This window comes from Colobus angolensis, unplaced genomic scaffold, assembly GCF_000951035.1.
Source record: "Colobus angolensis palliatus isolate OR3802 unplaced genomic scaffold, Cang.pa_1.0 Scaffold9, whole genome shotgun sequence".
Classification (NCBI taxonomy): Eukaryota; Metazoa; Chordata; class Mammalia; order Primates; family Cercopithecidae; genus Colobus; species Colobus angolensis.
Window position 1 is genome coordinate 8,443,544 of NW_012122931.1, and position 17,064 is coordinate 8,460,607.

The following is a 17,064-nucleotide window of genomic DNA, read 5'->3' on the forward strand; positions in this document are numbered from 1 at the left end:
TGAACTCCAGGACAGCAGGGATTTAAAAAATCTATTTTATTTACTGCTGTATCTCCAGTGCTTAGAACCGCACATAGTATTAGGCTCTTATGGTTTTTTGAAAGCATGACTCTGCCTACTAGATGGATAGTGCTGTTTGAGTGTCTGATTTATTCTACAGCTTCCATGCTGCCCTTGTGAAGTCGACGTGCTGAAATGTGGCAGGTGAAACATAAGAAAAAGGTTCTGCTCAAAAAGGGGAATGGCAAAAGCCTAGGAGGCAGAAATAGAAATCTTTGATGGGGAAGTTTTGCCTCTTTTCAAAGTCAGGTGATAAGTTATGAGTTAACTGAAAGCGCCCAGCAAAGGAGATGTGATTGAAGGTAGCTACACAGCTATTACAAGAAGTGGCCTTAACTTTGGTCTTGTCCTACAGATCAATTAAGCTCAGTAGCTTGGACCACATTCACAGTTAAGAGTGTCCCAGTTAGGCCGGGAACAGTGGCTCATGCCTGTAATCCCAGCACTTTGGGAGGCTGAGGTAGGCAGATCACGAGGTCAGGGGTTCGAGACCGGCCTGGCCAACATGGTGAAACCCCATCTCTACTAAAAATACAAAAATTAGCCAGGCATGGTGGCACATGCCTGTCATCCCAGCTACTCGGGAGGCTGAGGCAGAAGAATCACTTGAACCCGGGAGGCGGAGGTTGCACTGAGCTGATATCACATCACTGAACTCTAGTCTGGGCAACAGAACAAGACTCTATCTAAAAAAAAAAAAAAAAAGAAAGAAAGAAAGAAAAAAGAGTGTCCTAGTTACCAAGCACAGTTAGCTTTGTTTGAGAATTGTTCTCTTTAAGTTGATGGTTAAATGTTTTTTACAGGTCTGGATTCTTAAGGTTTAGCCAATTATGAGACACAGACAGCAAAGGACCTATCTACTTTGTGTACTGGAGTGATTTTCACAACCCCTGAAGACAGGGAATCGCCACTGTAGACCCAGCCCAGAGTCAAAGCTGACGGTCAATGAATATTTGGTAAATAAAGGAGTGAATGATTAAGCCAAAGAACAGACTCTGGAAGGATGTAAAGCTACTTTTGAGGTCTCCCATATACTTGCACTACTACTGATCAATTGTATATTTTTTTGAAGAACAAATATAAATGCATTAAGCATTACTGAATTCATAATAGTTTTGTGATTTTGAATTTTTCCTGACCAACTATTATGTGGTGGAGGGGACGCTCTGCAAAATTTTCTAATGTCCAAAACAGGCTGGGCGCGGTGGCTCAAGCCTGTAATCCTAGCACTTTGGGAGGCTGAGGTAGGTGGATTGTCTGAGCTCAGGAGTTTGAGACCAGCCTGGGCAACATGGCGAAACCCGTCTCTACTAAAAACACAAGGAAAACAAAAAAAAAAAGCCAGGCATGGTTGTGTGCACCTGTAATCCCAGCTACTTGGGAGGCTGAGGCATGAGAATTGCTTCAACCTGGGAGGCAGAGGTTGCAGTGAGCCGAGATCATGCCACTGCACTCCAGCCTGGGCAACAGAGTGAGACTCCATCTCATTAATAAATAAATAGATAGATAGATAAATAAAAATCCATCATTCTACAGTACTTGAAAAGATTGGAAACAGTTGTCCTAAGATGCTTCTGAAGCCCCTGCCAGCAGAACTGCATGGCACCTTCTTGGCAGAGCTCCTTGTGTGAGTCACAGACTTCACTCCTGCCCTTTCTAACTTTGGGTGGTCTGAACAGGCTCACACCATACTCTTCAGAGCTGATTCACACGAAACAGTTTTTTATTACGTATAACCTCCTAAGTTATCTAGCCCACATTCTGTGTTTCCTGACTACAACGTGCTACTGTTACTTGAAGCTCAGATTGGTGAAATCACAATCTGAAAGTTGTCCAAAAGCAACTTTCGGTCCTTAATCGATTGCCACAAATTTCAGTATTAGATGAAGCACCAAATAACATGTAACCATCTGCTTTAGATTGTGCCAAAACCTCACTGAAAATATGCCCTTCTAGAACAAGCTTCCCAGCAGAAATTAACAAAATTAGTCACTTTTTTTTTTTTTTTGAGACGGAGTTTCGCTCTTGTTGCCCAGGCTGGAGTGCAATGGCACAATCTTGGCTCACTGCAACCTCCACCTCCCAGGTTCAAGCGATTCTCCCGCCTCAGCCTCCCAAGTAGCTGGGATTACAGGCGCACGCCACTACGCCCGGCTAATTTTGTATTTTTAGTAGAGACGGGGGTTTCACCCTGTTGGTCAGGCTGGTCTTGAACTCCTGACCTCAGGTGATCCACCCGCCTCGGCCTCCCAAAGTGCTGGGATTACAGGCGTGGGCCACCGCACCCAGCCATTAGTCACTTTTTATAACTATAGGTCTGGTATATTTAATCGAGAATGTGTCAATTCCATTTGTTCTACCTCCAAAGCTAGTTGCCAACTGTCATTCTCTCGACACACACTGACTCTACCAGAAACCCTTTTCTGATCAATCCCACTGCCTTCTTCTGCCTTACATAAACCAGTGTCCAGTATTTCAGCTAAGTGTCTCCTGAGATATAAAATCTTTCATTTGGGTTAGAAAAGAAGACCCATACTTATCTCAGAATTCTCAGCTAACAGGCAATTTTGGCAACACTTAGGTGACATTCAGTTGGAAGAGGGCACTTCGTAAGATTGTCGTGTGCCTGTACTTCCTAAGATCTTGGAAGCAAAAAGTCCATGGCTGTAACTGGTAGATAAAGACTCAACAGTGAATCTGCATCCATAAAAAAAAAAAAAAAAAATTCAGCAGTATTGATTGAGTGTGGATCAGGACTGTGCCAGGAACGGGCAGACAATGAAGTCATAGTTCCTGTTTCGGAGGAGCCCGCTGTCTAGCAGGGGACATGTGGGTGTGTGTGGCAGGGAGGGGAGTGAAGAACGGATGGTATATACAAAATTACAAAGTGACAAGTGCCACAGCAGAGCTAAGTTCAAAATGAAATGGGGCCAGGCATGCTGGTTCACCCCTGTAATCCCAGCACTTTGGGAGGCCAAGGCAGGTGGATCACTTGAGGTCAGGAGTTCTAAGACCAGCCTGGCCAACATAGTGAGACGCTGTCTCCACTAAAAATACAAAAATTAGCCAGGCGTGGTGGGAGGCGTCTGTAGTCCCAGCTACTTGGGAGGCCAGGGTAGCAGAATCGCTGGAATGCAGGTGATGGACGTAGCAGTGAGCCAAGATCATGCACTCCAGCCTGGCAGAGGGAGACTCCATCTCAAAAAAAAAAAAAAAAAAGAAGAAAGGCCAGGCACGGTGGCTCACACCTGTAATCCCAGCACTTTGGGAGGCCAAGGCGGGTGGAACACGAGGTCAGGAGATCAAGACCATAGTGGCTACACAGGAAACCCCATCTCCACTAAAAATACAAAAAATTAGCCGGGAGTGGCAGCGGACGCCTGTAGTCCCAGCTACTCAGGAGGCTGAGGCAGGAGAATGGCGTGAACCCGAGAGGCAGAGGTTGCAGTGAGCCAAGATTGCACCACTGCACTCTAGCCTGGGTGACAGAGCGAGACTTCGTTTCAAAAAAAAAAAAAAATTGAAATAGGATCACTGAGTGGTACGCAGCTGGGTGGGATGCTCAGGGAAGGTGTCACAGCAATAATTTTTGCAGAGCCTACAACAATAGAAAGGAGCTCACCCAGGAGGGGAAAAGTCAGAGGGGAGTGAATAGAAAAGAGGAGAAGGGAATATTCAAGACAGAATCATCATGCAAGAGCCAAGAGAAGCCTTAGGAGAGTAGCCAGGTCCCAAGTCGGGAGCAGAGGAACAGAACCAACAAGAGGGCTGATGTCAGATCTGGAAAGGTCTTGGAGGCCAAGCTGAGGAACTGAGATCCTGTCAGGCAGACTTCACGTGGGAGATGATGGCATCAGATCTGCTTAGGAGGGGCCCTTGGAGCAGTCAAGGGCAGAAGACTACGTGTGGAAGGGAGGCTGCTGTGAGGGAGTGGCTGTGCCGGAGCAAATGGGAACAGGGCAGGCCCGCTTGGGGCCCAACAACCCGGAGATAAGCAGGTTCTGCTGGTGTTGAGACCCACAGTCTCTTGGAGATAAACACTAGGGCAATGGTCAGGGGCCCAGATAAGCCCTTGGCCTTTGGAACCCCTCTCCAGGCGCCAGCAGGCAGAGTGGGGTTTCCTCTGACGTTCTGGGCCCTTGGGCCGGCAGTCACAAGATAGCAACAGGGTACATGTAGCTCAGTGGGGCCCAGGACACCGGCTGCCTGGGTTTCTTACATCTGTGAAAGTCAGTGTTCTCCTGTTAGGTAGGGACGGCAATGGCACCTACCTGGCAGGGTTGGTGTCCGGGTGAAGGTTTAATCCATGGAAAGCATTTAGAACGCTGCAGAACACAGTGGGCCCCGGGGAAATGTAAATGCTAGCAAGGAGTGAGCGCTTGGCTACCGTGGCACATGAGATTAAAACTGCTGTGGATGGTGAGGAGGGGTCAGTGCTCCCTTTCCCCACCCATTCCTTGGAGTAGGCCTTGATGAAGCTTTTCTACTAGTTTGAAAATCACTGGACTTTGCATTCCTGGGGTTAATTTCTACATGTATTTCCTAAACCCGAGGGTTCAAGTAGGTAGGGTTAGCTGCTGGTGCCAGGCCTAGAGCACAGTCTGGGGGTGGAGTCTCTATTTCTCCTCAGAGAACCCAGTGCAAGAGCCTGAGGGGGATCTGGCGAGTCACCTGCCACCTAAAGGCTTCAGTAGGACAGCCTGGCCTAGGTTCTTGCTCCCCAGCATCAGAAGCTGGGCTTGGTGCCCTGAGAGGGACAACTGTCTGCATCTCACTCCAGACATAGACATCCCTGCTGGCCCAGGAGGAAGGCCTTACAGAGGGGTTTCCCTGGAGAAGAAAAAAATCTCGCCAACAGAACAGGAAGCTGTCAGCCTTTCCCACTACACGAGGCCTGGAAGGAAATTCTCCTTCATGGTTCTGTTATAAATGAGTTAATCCAAGTTACGTTCTTAACACATGTTAAGCATGCAGTGCATCTTCACTTAGAGCTGTTATTTTTACTCCATAATCCCAATTTTTCTTATATCTATTAAAGTCGGCATGGTGTTTAGTGAGTTGAGTGGGTGTTCAGAGTCCAATAAATATATAGAACTGCAGTAAAAAAACTTCTCTCCAAGAAAAATTCTCTTATATTCTTCATATTATGAATAGATAAAAGAGATTCACACAATATGACACACTGTATGTGAAGCAAAAATGAGTCCTTTCTAGTTTGGCTGAAGGTCACTTTGCTGTCATGTTAAAGCCTAGAATTGCTAGCTAAGCCAGATCCTGCAGGAATTCTAGCGGCATTTACAGCGTTGGCATCCGTCTATCCTGAGTGGAATGCTGTGCAGTTGAGGATCTTTCCCGAGAATCCTAGTGAGATTTTATCACAGCACTGCTAATCCCAAATTAACAAGACGGTGGCATTTCTAGAGGCAGCCTTTAGCTTCCATTAACAAAGGTTAGCTGTTGTTGCACTACGCAGACCAGAATACTCTGGGGAGTAACATAGTATCTTATTAAGTTATAAATACATTTAATGGCTTTCGTACTGGTTTCTTATTTTGGAATGAGGAAAAAAAATAGATCTCATAATCACTGTAGTCTAAGTAAAAAGCCACTTTAAAAAAATAATATGTATTTACCTACAATATTGTTTATGAATTCTCTTTTTTTATAGAGCCCACAAAGTCCCTCAAAGGACAACGGTAACTCTTCCAGCTACTTGCAAGGCTAAGTTTTGGTTTATTTGGAAGAAATTAAAAGTGTACAAGATTTTAAAATCAATTTGTTTTTTTGAGACAGAGTATCTGTCACCCAGGCTAGAGTACAGTGGTGCAATCTCAGCTCACTGCAACCTCCACCTCCTGGGAGAAGCGATTCTCTTGCCCCAGCCTCCTGAGTAGCTGGGATTACAGGCATGTGCCACCACACCCGGCTAATTTTGTACTTTTAGTAGAGATGGCGTTTCACCATGTTGGCCAGGCTGGTCTCGAACTCCTGACCTCAGGTGATCTGCCCACCTCAGCCTCCCAAAGTGCTGGGATTACAAGTGTGAGCCACTGCACCCAGCAAATTGTTTGCTTTTGATTCAAACAAGTCAAACCAGTTCAGAACAAGTCCCCAAGACTCCTCTCCCCACCACTACTTCACTTTCTGTTTCCCTGTTAAAGGAAAAAAATGTTATTTGCACCCATCGTCACACTGAACTTTAAATGTAGAGTATTTTCTTAAAAAGAACCTAAGAGTTGGAACCAAGGGTACAGAGTTCTTATCCTTCACTTACCTGCACTGAGAAAGCACATATTTTACATCATTTACGGAGTAACAGACTGTTACAGCAAGGTCAAGCTTACCTCATTTCGAATGACCTGCTAACTGGTCCACTGACTGGGCAAATTCTAGAGCCCTGCACCTTCCAAGATGCCCGGGGATGGGGACTGTCTCAAGGAACGTTTCGGTGGTTTGGTGGGAAGTAGCAGTCCCTGAGCTGTGACGGAATCAAAATAACCGCACAGGTGTGAAATGCTCCATGTGGGTGACACCCCTCACATCCCACCCACTTCTGTTCCCAAGCACAAAGGAACCACTCCATCTTCTTTCTCCTCACAAGAACCGCAGCGCTGCTCTCCTTCAACCCCACCGGCCTCCACCCCGGGGAGAGGCACGTGCTGTGGGGACACCTGCTTCCCAGGTGTGCACGGCTGGTACCCAGCACCTCGGCGGGGTCCTCTGCAGGGCTGAAAGTGGGGGTCAGAGAGATCACCATGCTGCAGGGGCTGAGCTACTTGTCCTTGGTCAGGATGGACAAGCCCTGCCTCAAATAAAGGCTAGAAGTGTTTTTTTCTGGATGACTTCTTTCCCATACAGAGAATGGTTAATCTAGCTGAGGCAATCTGGAGTTGGCTTCAAAATCAGCAATGGGGAAGGGGAAGAACCTCACAACAAACAGTGGTAACAGAAGGTTTGTGTGGGAAGGTGGTTGAGTTTGGTCTAAAACAAGCAGTGTCTCTGGTAATGAGCTGTTGTTAGGAAATACCCGGCGCTTGCAGCCTTTGAAAGAGCACCACTGCTACTTCTAGAGGGCAGGGTTGTGGGGGTAGGAGAGGGTAAAGTGAAGGGAAGCGAAGACCCAATGAACACTAAAGTGCGTGGAGGTGACAGAGCAGTGGAGACACCCACCGCCAAGCGTGCCAGCCGCGGATCACACAGAGAAGCCCAGCTCCGCTCTGGGCGCTGGACAACCTTTGGTATCTTACCTACCTTTTCTGAATCACAGTCGGCTCACTGGTAAAATGAGGACACCTAAGCTATCAGCCAGGGTCCTGGCAGGAGACAGATGGTACACTCAGATGGAGTGACCAAGGAGAGTTTCATAAAGGGACTATTTACAAACGGTGTGGGCAGAGTTAAGAGACTCCATTGAGGACAGTGATGTACCCGAGGCCTGGCAAAAGCAGGGAGTCAGGACTGGGACTGGCTTGAGGGGACAAGGAGAGGGTGTGGCTACTAAACCCCAGAAGCTGCCTGACAGGACTTGTGGGCCTTGGCAGAGGAGCCCAGCCACTGCCAACCCACAGCTGGCGGGACGGAGTCAGGAATGACTTCCCTGACTTCTCTGTTCTCTCATCTGCCAGGCTCCATCCAGAGTGTCTCTGGATCCTGACCAGAAGCCAGGACAGGTCCACAGCGGCCAGCCTCCTGGAGAGAAGTGCGCAGCAGGAAGGGGACCCAGAGGGACACACAGAGAGCCTCTAGCACACCCCAAGTACCCGATGGGGCCAGTGGAGGTCTAAAATACTACTATAAATGCCGCCTGGCAGTCACTCACTGCCCATTGGATCAGATTATTTGGCATTTACTTACCAAAAGGCCACCATATAACTGTATTCTCAGGTGGCAAAACCCAGAGTCAAATAAGATGTGGTCATCTACTCATAGTGAAAAACAAAACTTTTACAAAGTTGACAGATAACATTTATTAAAACATGTCATACAAAAGGGCATGATCTCTTCTATAAGAAGAAAATATTAAACATTAACATTCAATTAAGTAAAACCATGCTGTACACTGAAGACAGCAATATATAAAGACAAAACTATTCAACTTTTGCAACATAGGCATAACATTTCACAAAATATCAATAAGATATGCACCTAATGATAATCTGTTTATCATCAAATGGTTTTGTGGCCTAAGAGTCACCTGACTTGCATAAATAAAGTACTTCTCTGGACGAAACATTGGGAACCTCATAAAAGGAAAGAAGGCAGCAGCAACTAACATGACACAGGCTTCAAGCAAAAATTAAAAAAAAAAAGTCACATTTGCAAAATGTGTTCCAGCATCTTCCCATAGGGTACTATCAGTAGAGATCTGAAATAAGGAACTTGTACCTTTAAATATGTAAGTAGCAAAGAAAAAACTTCAGACAAACCCTGGTTTCACTGAACAAAGTTAGTCACCCACTAAAGCAACCTAAATCACAAAATTGGCGGCACAGGAGGGACTGGGGATAACATGATGCTGGTTTCCAGCATCCCCAAATTATCAGAGAACTTCCAAAAGCAAAAACCTGGCCTCGCTGTGATGGTACCCTCTCCACGCCCACCCAGGAGGCCACAGCACATCCCCTTCCCCAGGGAAAGCACGGCTTTGCAGCTTCTGCTCTGTCTCAACTTCACTTCTACAGCAGCTCGGGGGGGTGTGAGCTTCTCAAGGAGGGAGCCCCAGAGGCTAAGCAGCTTTCCCCAGTGGTTAGAAGCCAGCCTGAGGGTCACGTTAGTTCAGCAAATGCCCACTAGAATGGAGGGGATCCTTTTGGGCAAGCTTTTAAAGTCGTGGCCAAAAGGGACCAGAGGAAGAGGAGACCTAGAAATCAGAATCAACAGGCTGGGGCCCTGGAGCGCCTGCAGGCAACCCACAGCCCTGCAGGGTAAGTTACCGCATCCTTCCTTAGTTAACGGTGACAGGCACCTCACCATGTGGATTACTATCATGTGTGTATCCAAAGGTAAAAGCATGGTATAAGTATGTTTGTTTGTTTTTTTTGTTTGTTTATTTGAGACGGAGTCTCACTCTGTTGCCCAGGCTGGAGTGCGGTGGTGCAATCTCGGCTCACTGAAACCTCCGCCTCCCAGGTTCAAGTGATTCTCCTGCCTCAGCCTCCCGAGTAGCTGGGATTACAGGTGCGTGCTACCACGCCCGGCTAATTTTTGTGTTTTTAGTAGAGATGGGGTTTCACCATGTTGGTCAGGCTGGTAACGAACCCCTGACCTCAGATGATCCACCCACCTCGGCCTCCCAAAGTGCTGGGATTATAGGCGTGAGCCACCGCGCCTGGCCCCAAGTATGAATATTAAATACCACTGGTGGTGCCTTGAAGCCCTTTCCCACGGGGATTGAAGAAAAACCACAGTTAAGACTCAAAGTAGCGGACAAATAGCTTGGTTGTAGGCCACTGACGTGATCCCTGAAAGATTGTTTGAACAATGTTACCCATAACTACCCAAACTCATTAGGAAGGATAAAGATTTTCTAAAGCTATACTGAGGTGAAGAGAAGAGACTATTCCTCCAACCCAAGGTGGGGATGAAAAAAAGGTAAAAACCAGAGTTTACAAAAATTCACTTTTAATAGTCAAATGAAAGCAATCCTCTTCTCCTGCCTCTCTGAACATGGCCAGCATTTCAGACACCCCACCACCTCACAGGCTCTGGCTGCCTGATAAAAAATCCCAACTTTTACCAAAACCTCAAATACCACAAAAAACTTAAAAGAACAGATGTGAGCAACTTATTTAAGTTCTACATTTAGTAGCTGATGGATGCATAAGGCTTTCAAGAAGACACTCTTCTCTTCACAACGTATTAAATAAGTCCTAGCACAACCGACTGCTTCCAAAACTACCACCCAAGCGTGCCACCACTCTCGGCTGAACAGAAACTCTTCCTCATGACAAGGGCACTAGGCTGACTTCAGCAGAACTGAAGGACCACAACTCTCCCGGAAGAGCTGTATTTTCACTTCTCAGACTCTTCTCCCACAGTGTCCTAATGATCATGTGAATAGCACAATGAGAAGCAGCACACCAAACCTTCCAAACAGGCAGAAAATGCTCTGCTAATACCATGGGAGAGGGTGATTGATCAGTTTTTGGCAGAACAAAATGGCATCACCACCTTAGTACTGAAACTGGTAGTAATAGAACAATTTCTCCTCAAATATAATGGTTAGGATCATACCTAAAACCCACTGGCCTCTACCATGAGAAAAAGAAAAGGAGACATTAGGCTTGATTGTACAGTCCCCTCTGTATACATGCATCAGGTACACAGAGAAAAGACTGCTAACCAGTAACGTTTCAATACTAAGAGAAGCTATTAATGTGGCAAACAACCAAGAGGTAATATCTAGTTTCTAGGTTTTAAAAAAACAATATATATATATATATTTATAATAAAGTTTTAAATACAAAGTGCTTTTTATATATCGAGAGTGATACAGTGTTTTGAATAAATCCCTGTTTGTAATCTTGCTTACAAGAGTTAACTGGTAAGTAAGTATTTTCTTTCCTCTTTCCAGACAATGTTCAACAAGTAAACACCTTGGTGTTAGGAGCTTGAGAATCAGAGGCCATTGCCAGCAATGTCTATTACATTACAGCACAGCCAAACTTTTCAAATAAAATTTCACCCCAAATCCAAGAAAAATTATTTTTATTTTAAGGAAAAACGTTTCTATTTAGAAGCAAATAACGCAGTACGTCTATGGAAAAGATGACATAGTAGTAGCACCCTGCCCTACCCTGGTGATAACCTCAGGCACATTACACAGCTTAAAAGCACGTGTAATATACCTTTCTTTTTAACCAAAACCATCTAGTTGATGGGCAGAAAAGGTCTCAGAATAGCTGTTTTTTTTTTTTTTTTCTGGTTGGCATAGCTTTGTGGACTTGTAAGTTTAAGCAGCTTTATCTATAATTTGGGAGCATGATTCTGTAGACTACTTTGCTAAACTTAGGACTCCTTTTAAAAACACATTCCGGTGCTCGTAAAGAACTGGCAGTATTAGCTCAGCGTACCCTCTAAAGAGTATCTCCCCCACCTTGAAAGAGTGTATTTTCAAGATTCTCCTTGGGCACGTTTTTTCCCCTTAAGTATAATCACTCATAGAATCCTGCCTATCTGCCCTCTCACTCTGGTTGGTGGAGTGGCACCTTAGCACTCTATGAACTACCGAAGTTCACAGGGAACTCTCAGCCACAACTTGGGGCTCCTTCCCACTAAGTGTGGTCATGGACCACCCTCTTTGTAAAGCACCATAATCTAAGACAGAGCAGGGGCTGCAGCGGCCCATGGTACCGTGGTCAGTCACAGCAGCTTGGTATCTACCAGCCACAGAGTAGACCCCACTGCATGGAGGCTACAATTAACCAAACAGGATTTGGGAAAGCAAACCAATGAGAAATACCTATCTCTGGCACCCTAGAGAATTACAATGAGATACAACTGTCCAAACTCAAATGTTAGAACTAAAATACAAAACACTGCCTTATCAAGAGTCTGAAACACCTTGTGACAGTAGTGGCATCTTACAGAAACTGACAAGGGCACTATGTCAGCCTTGTACCGTAAGTTATCTGTTTCATATTTAGAACATCATTCTCTTAGCATCTCCATAGTTTTCGCGAAAATATCCTTTAGAAAGAATAAAACCAGACAACAGAGCTCTGTTAACCAATTTCTCATCCTAGGAATCACATTATTTGTAGCTTTTATATAAGTAGCACTTCCTTCAGGGAAACAGCTATCAAAACAAATCCGCATTACCTAAGTATCTATAGCAAGAGCAAAATAAAATTTCAGCATGACCTTGTAGTAATGAGTGATCCAAAGCTGCTGCCACCCGAAAAGGAACTGGTGGGTGGAGTCCAGTTCCGAGTACAGGTGTCTCTGTCCACCTGTTTCAATCACAACTGGTCAGAAGGTTTCCCTTGCCAGCTGGGCGGTGGGTTAACTCACCCCATTACCCATTCCAGGCCAGGACTGGAACACACAAATTTGAGGAATTAGATTTTTTTAATTGGCCTACTTAGAGCTGGTCTTTCAGAAATATCTTCCTTTTTTTTTTTAAGCTTCTCTCATAATAGCAAGTAGCACGCATCATCTGTGCCCAGATTTGCATTAATTACCATAGTTTATTTTTGTGCATGCCACTCAAGGGCCAGATCCTATTTTTAGTTAGCCTCAGTTGTATTCTGCTCAGCCTTTGCAGCTTCGTAGGACTTGGTACAAGAAGTCACATGCCGGTGGAAACTGTCCCTCCACATAAACCTCTTTGCACAGATATTACACTCATAGGGCTTTATGCCCGTGTGAATTTTCATGTGGCCCACGAGATGGTGCTTCATTTTGAATTTCTTACCACAGACACCACAGCCGTAAGGCCGAAGACCGAGGTGCATGCTCATGTGCCGATCTCTCTGACTCTTGTGAGTGAAACTCTTTCCACACTGACAAGGATACAGCTTGTCGGTGGCTGAGAATCCTAAGTGGGAAGCTTCTTCTTTAATCCCTGTTACCATTTCAATATTCTCACTGTAGCCTGCTGCGAGGGCAGCCTCCTGTCTGTGCCCAATGAGATTCCCATCTGACCTCTCTCCGGAAAACTCTTCCATGGAAGAGCCATAGAAATCCACCTGCTCATCATAATTGCTTTCATCAGCCTGTTCATCAAACTCGGTTTCCACTTTCTTTTCCCCGATGTGGAAGTCCTCCTCCACTCCTGAAGGCTGGACTGTGTGCTCGGTCTGCACGGTGTTGATGGACTCTGTGACCTGATGCTCGTCGTAGGCCGCGTGCACATCCATGCCCTCGCAAGCCTGTTCTAAGCGCTCGGGCTTCACGTGGATCCAGCGTTTGTGAGCCATGATGCTGGGCTTGCTGTACATGGGCCGGGTGTAGTGGAACTCGGCGCTGTCGCTGGCGCCCTCCTCCCCATCCTGGCTCGCCATTTCTGTGCTCAGGCGGTCATGCTCTGTGGATGAGTTGCTGGGCAGGTATTCGTGCTCGGTGAGCTGGGATGACAGCTCGTCTTTGGTGCTCTCCTCTTCATTTTCACCATCCCTCAGTTCTTGGGCTTTGGGAAAATCAGTATGACCCCCAGAGCCCAGCTCAAAGCTCTCTACCAGGCCATTATAACTACTGCTGCTTGGTGACTGGTGGTCGCTGCCATGATTTAGCTTCTGACAAAGGACCGTAGGGTTTCCCTCTAAAACTTCAGTGCATTTGTCTACCACATGCCACATCTGGAGGAAGCTTGCTGCTGTCAGGTAACTAACAATTTCTGGAGCGGGCATCACTAGACGTCCTGTATAGCTGGATAGGAGAATGTTCTCAAACACTCTTGGGTTCATCACATCAGGCAAAACAATTCTCCTGCTGTTTTTCAGGAGTACCTGGTCACAAAAGTAGGGTGAACTGGCAGCAAGAACGGCTTTGTGTGCCCGGAAAATGTGGCCTTGGACAACAATGGAGACGTCACATAATTGTCCTTGCTGGCGCTGCTGGTTCAGTTTCTGTAGAATGGTGCTGGAAAAATCAGGAAATTCTACCCGAAAAGAGTTTGTTCCAGGCTCCATTTCATCACAAATCTTGTTCGGTGCTACAAGAAAAAGAAAAATTAGTACTAATTCCAGCCCAAAGATAAATGTATTTTATCCCCTTCTCCATCCTTAAGACAAGTTCCAAAGTTCCACAAGGTCCTCTAGCCTATGGGCCCCCAGGGATTCAATCCCTAGGGCAAAGCTTGCAGGTGCGAGTTTGCCAAAGGCAGGACTCACCACCGCTCCTTGTGGAACTCCTGATTTTGGCTCTGTGTCTGTGGGTAAGAGGACGGAATCCAGTGACAGGATTTGTAAACTATACAAATCTCCCAAGTAAAACCAAGTACTGTAAATATTCACAGTTAAAACAAACGATACCCATTCAAATAATATATATATATATTTTTTTAAATGAGATGGGGTCTTGCTCTGTTGCCCAGGCTGGAGTACAGTGGCACAATCATAGCTCACTGCAGCCTTGAACTCTTGGGTAATCAAGCAATCTCCTGCCTCAGTCTCCTGAGTAGCTGGGACTATACGTACATGCCACCATGCCCAGCTAGTTTTTTTTTTTTTTTTGAGACAGAGTTTTGCTCTTGTTGCCCAGGCTGGAGTGCAATGGCATGATCTCGGCTTATTGCCTCCTCCACCTTCCGGTTTTGAGCGATTCTCCTGTCTCAGCCTCCCGAGTAGCTGGGATTACAGGCGCCCACCACTACACCTGGTTAAAATTTTTTTTTTTTGCATTTTTAGTAGAGATGGGGTCTCACTATGTTGGCCAGGCTGGTCTCGAACTCCTGATCTCATGATCCGCCCACCTTGGCCTCCCAAAGTACTGGGATTACAGGTGTGAACCACCGCACCTGGCTGCCCAGCTAGTTTTTTAAAAAAATTATTATTATTTTTTTTTGTAGAGACAGGGGTCTCACTTTGTTGCCCAGGTTCGTCTTGAACTCCCGGCTTCAAGTGATCCACCTGCCTCAGCCTTCTAAAGTATTGGGATTACAGGCATGAGCCACTGCTCCTGGCAGAAATTTTTTTAAAGAGATGAGGTCTCACTCTTTTACCCAGGCTGGAGTGTAGTGGCAACATCATAGCTACTGCAGTCTCGAACTCCTGGGCTCAAGTGATCCTCTCACCTCAGCCTCCTGTGTAGCTGGGACTATGGGTATACACCACTGTGCCCATCTCAAAATGACAGACCTTTTAAGCCTCAGATTTAACTGATATTTGACAGGTTGTGGTGAGGGTGGGAGAACAGAATAGAGGGAACAAGGAAAAGCATATGCAAAGGCTCTGAGGCAGGAATGCATTTGGCAGTTGCAAGGAACTGAAAGGAGACCATCAGACTAGAGTACATTAAGGGAGTGAGGAGCCTGGGGGCTGGAGCAGTGAGGACAGGACAATTGCACCTTTGGTCTTTCACCACTAAAGGGGCACAGTCACTCAGGCCCTGAGCTCTCTCCAGCTGCTGCCAGAATTTTAGCCCTTTAAGGGCTTCTGAGGATATGAAACTAAATGAAACTGCAAGGTGAGCTATTTTCTTATCTCGTGATCTCCAAACTGTCTAAAGAGTTATAGACCAAACACGATAGTTAAGTAGTCCCTGCTACCGAACAGAGTCGATCAGAAGACAAAGTTATAACGAAGAATAAGGCATTGCCTGTGTTGCTACTGTAAATATATTCTGTGGGGTAAGTCAAACATTAGAAATAATTCCTAACAATGGCACACAAGATGAGCAGTGCTAGAGATCCTGCCCATACTCTAATTCCCCAAAATCCTGTAATCAAAGAAAAAAACCACCCAAACGATTTATCACTGCTATATGTCACCTTGCTTTGATATTATATCCAAACACTGCTAAATTACCAAGTTTTCTTTTTTTTTTTTTGAGACAGGGTCTCACTCTTGTCACACATGCTGGAGTACAGTGGTGTGATCACAGCTCCCTGCAGTCTCAAACTCCTGGGCTCAGGTGATCCTCCCATCTCAGCCTCCTGAGTAGCTGGGACTTCAGGCATGCACCACCACACCCGGCCAATTTTTGTATTTTTTTGCAGAGACAGGGTTTCACCACGTTGCCCGGGCTGGTCTCAAACTCCTGAACTCAAGCGATCTGCCCACCTGGCCTCCCAAAGTGCTGGAATGACAGGTGTGAGCCACCGCGCCCAGCCCCAAGTTTTCTAAGTATAACAGAGCCAGACAACCCAGACAAAGACTGAAAGTCATCTTCGAGGGACAGGGAGAGATGACGAGAAGAAATGAAGGTTTCTTGAGTAATTATGATTTGCTAGGGACTGTATACCTTTTTTCACTTAATCGTTATAATTTACTCTGCAAATGTAGGGCTTGATTGTGTGAAGTTCAGCTATTTTAAGAAATGTTCCCAAGGTTAAAAGCTAGTTTTTATTACGTTGAGATGTGAATCCAGGTCTGGATGACTCTAAAGTCTACGTGATTTTTCCTATCACATCACTCTGCCTCCTCTAAGATGCCAAAAATGCCAGATTAGGTACTAATAATTTTAAAAGACAGCATTTTTAGGGTGAAGTATTACAGTTTTATACATCTTAAAACATTTCATAGTAATTTAAAACAAAAATAGATCATGAAATAAATGATTTAGGTATTCGTAATTTCAAAAAGAAAAGTTGACTATATAAATGAGTAGACTAAAAGTATGTAAATTCTGGAAACTACATCTGGGTGAACAGATTCTCTGCTAGATCTCACCACTGCAGAATTTTGTTTTTAGCTATTTGAAAAAGGGGGTGTGGGATAACACATGCACATGTAAAAAAAATTTATAGAAAGGTGTAAAAAAAATCTCTCCATCATTTATTCCTAGTCTCCCCCAAAGGAAATCACCATTAAACTCCTGTTTATATTTCTAGAAACTTCTCTGTGCATATATCAGAATAAATCATATACATCCTTTAAAAATCCCTACTCAACTGGGTTCATTACCTACATTTTATTCTACACTTAGCTTTTGTCACTTAATATATCTTGGAGATCTTCCCACATTAGTACAAGAAGAGCTAACTCATTCTGTTTAATGGCCACATAGCTTTCTATTATATGGATGTATCATAATTTAAGCAGCTCTCCTCTTACAGAATTTCATTTGGCAGGGGTTTTAAAATCACAAGCAATGTGATAATAGATATTTCTGCATAACTATCTTGCATACCTTTGGAAATATCCATAGCTTAATTTCTACCAGTGGAACTGCTGGGTTAAAGGGCTGTGCATTTGACATAGCCTTGAACTCTTGGGTCATCAAGCAATCCTTCTGCCTCAGCCTCTTGAGTAGCTGGGACTATAGGCATGCTACCATGCCTGGCTAATGTTTTAAAAAATTTTTCTGATACATATTACCAAACTACTTGCCAGAAAGGCTGCA

General features: G+C 45.2%; 1 protein-coding gene across 4 annotated transcripts in view; it reads right to left on the reverse strand.

The window, feature by feature from the left end:
- Positions 1-8,002: 8,002 nt before the first annotated feature.
- ZBTB43 (zinc finger and BTB domain containing 43) overlaps positions 8,003-17,064 on the reverse strand; it is a 33,203-nt gene continuing 24,141 nt past the window's right edge. For all 4 annotated transcript variants that reach the window (XM_011931372.1, XM_011931371.1, XM_011931370.1 and 1 more), the window contains one exon: positions 8,003-13,714. In XM_011931372.1, coding sequence (XP_011786762.1) covers positions 12,288-13,691 — 1,404 coding nt within the window. In that variant the 5' untranslated portion in view covers positions 13,692-13,714 and the 3' untranslated portion in view covers positions 8,003-12,287. The remainder of the gene's footprint in view (positions 13,715-17,064) is intronic.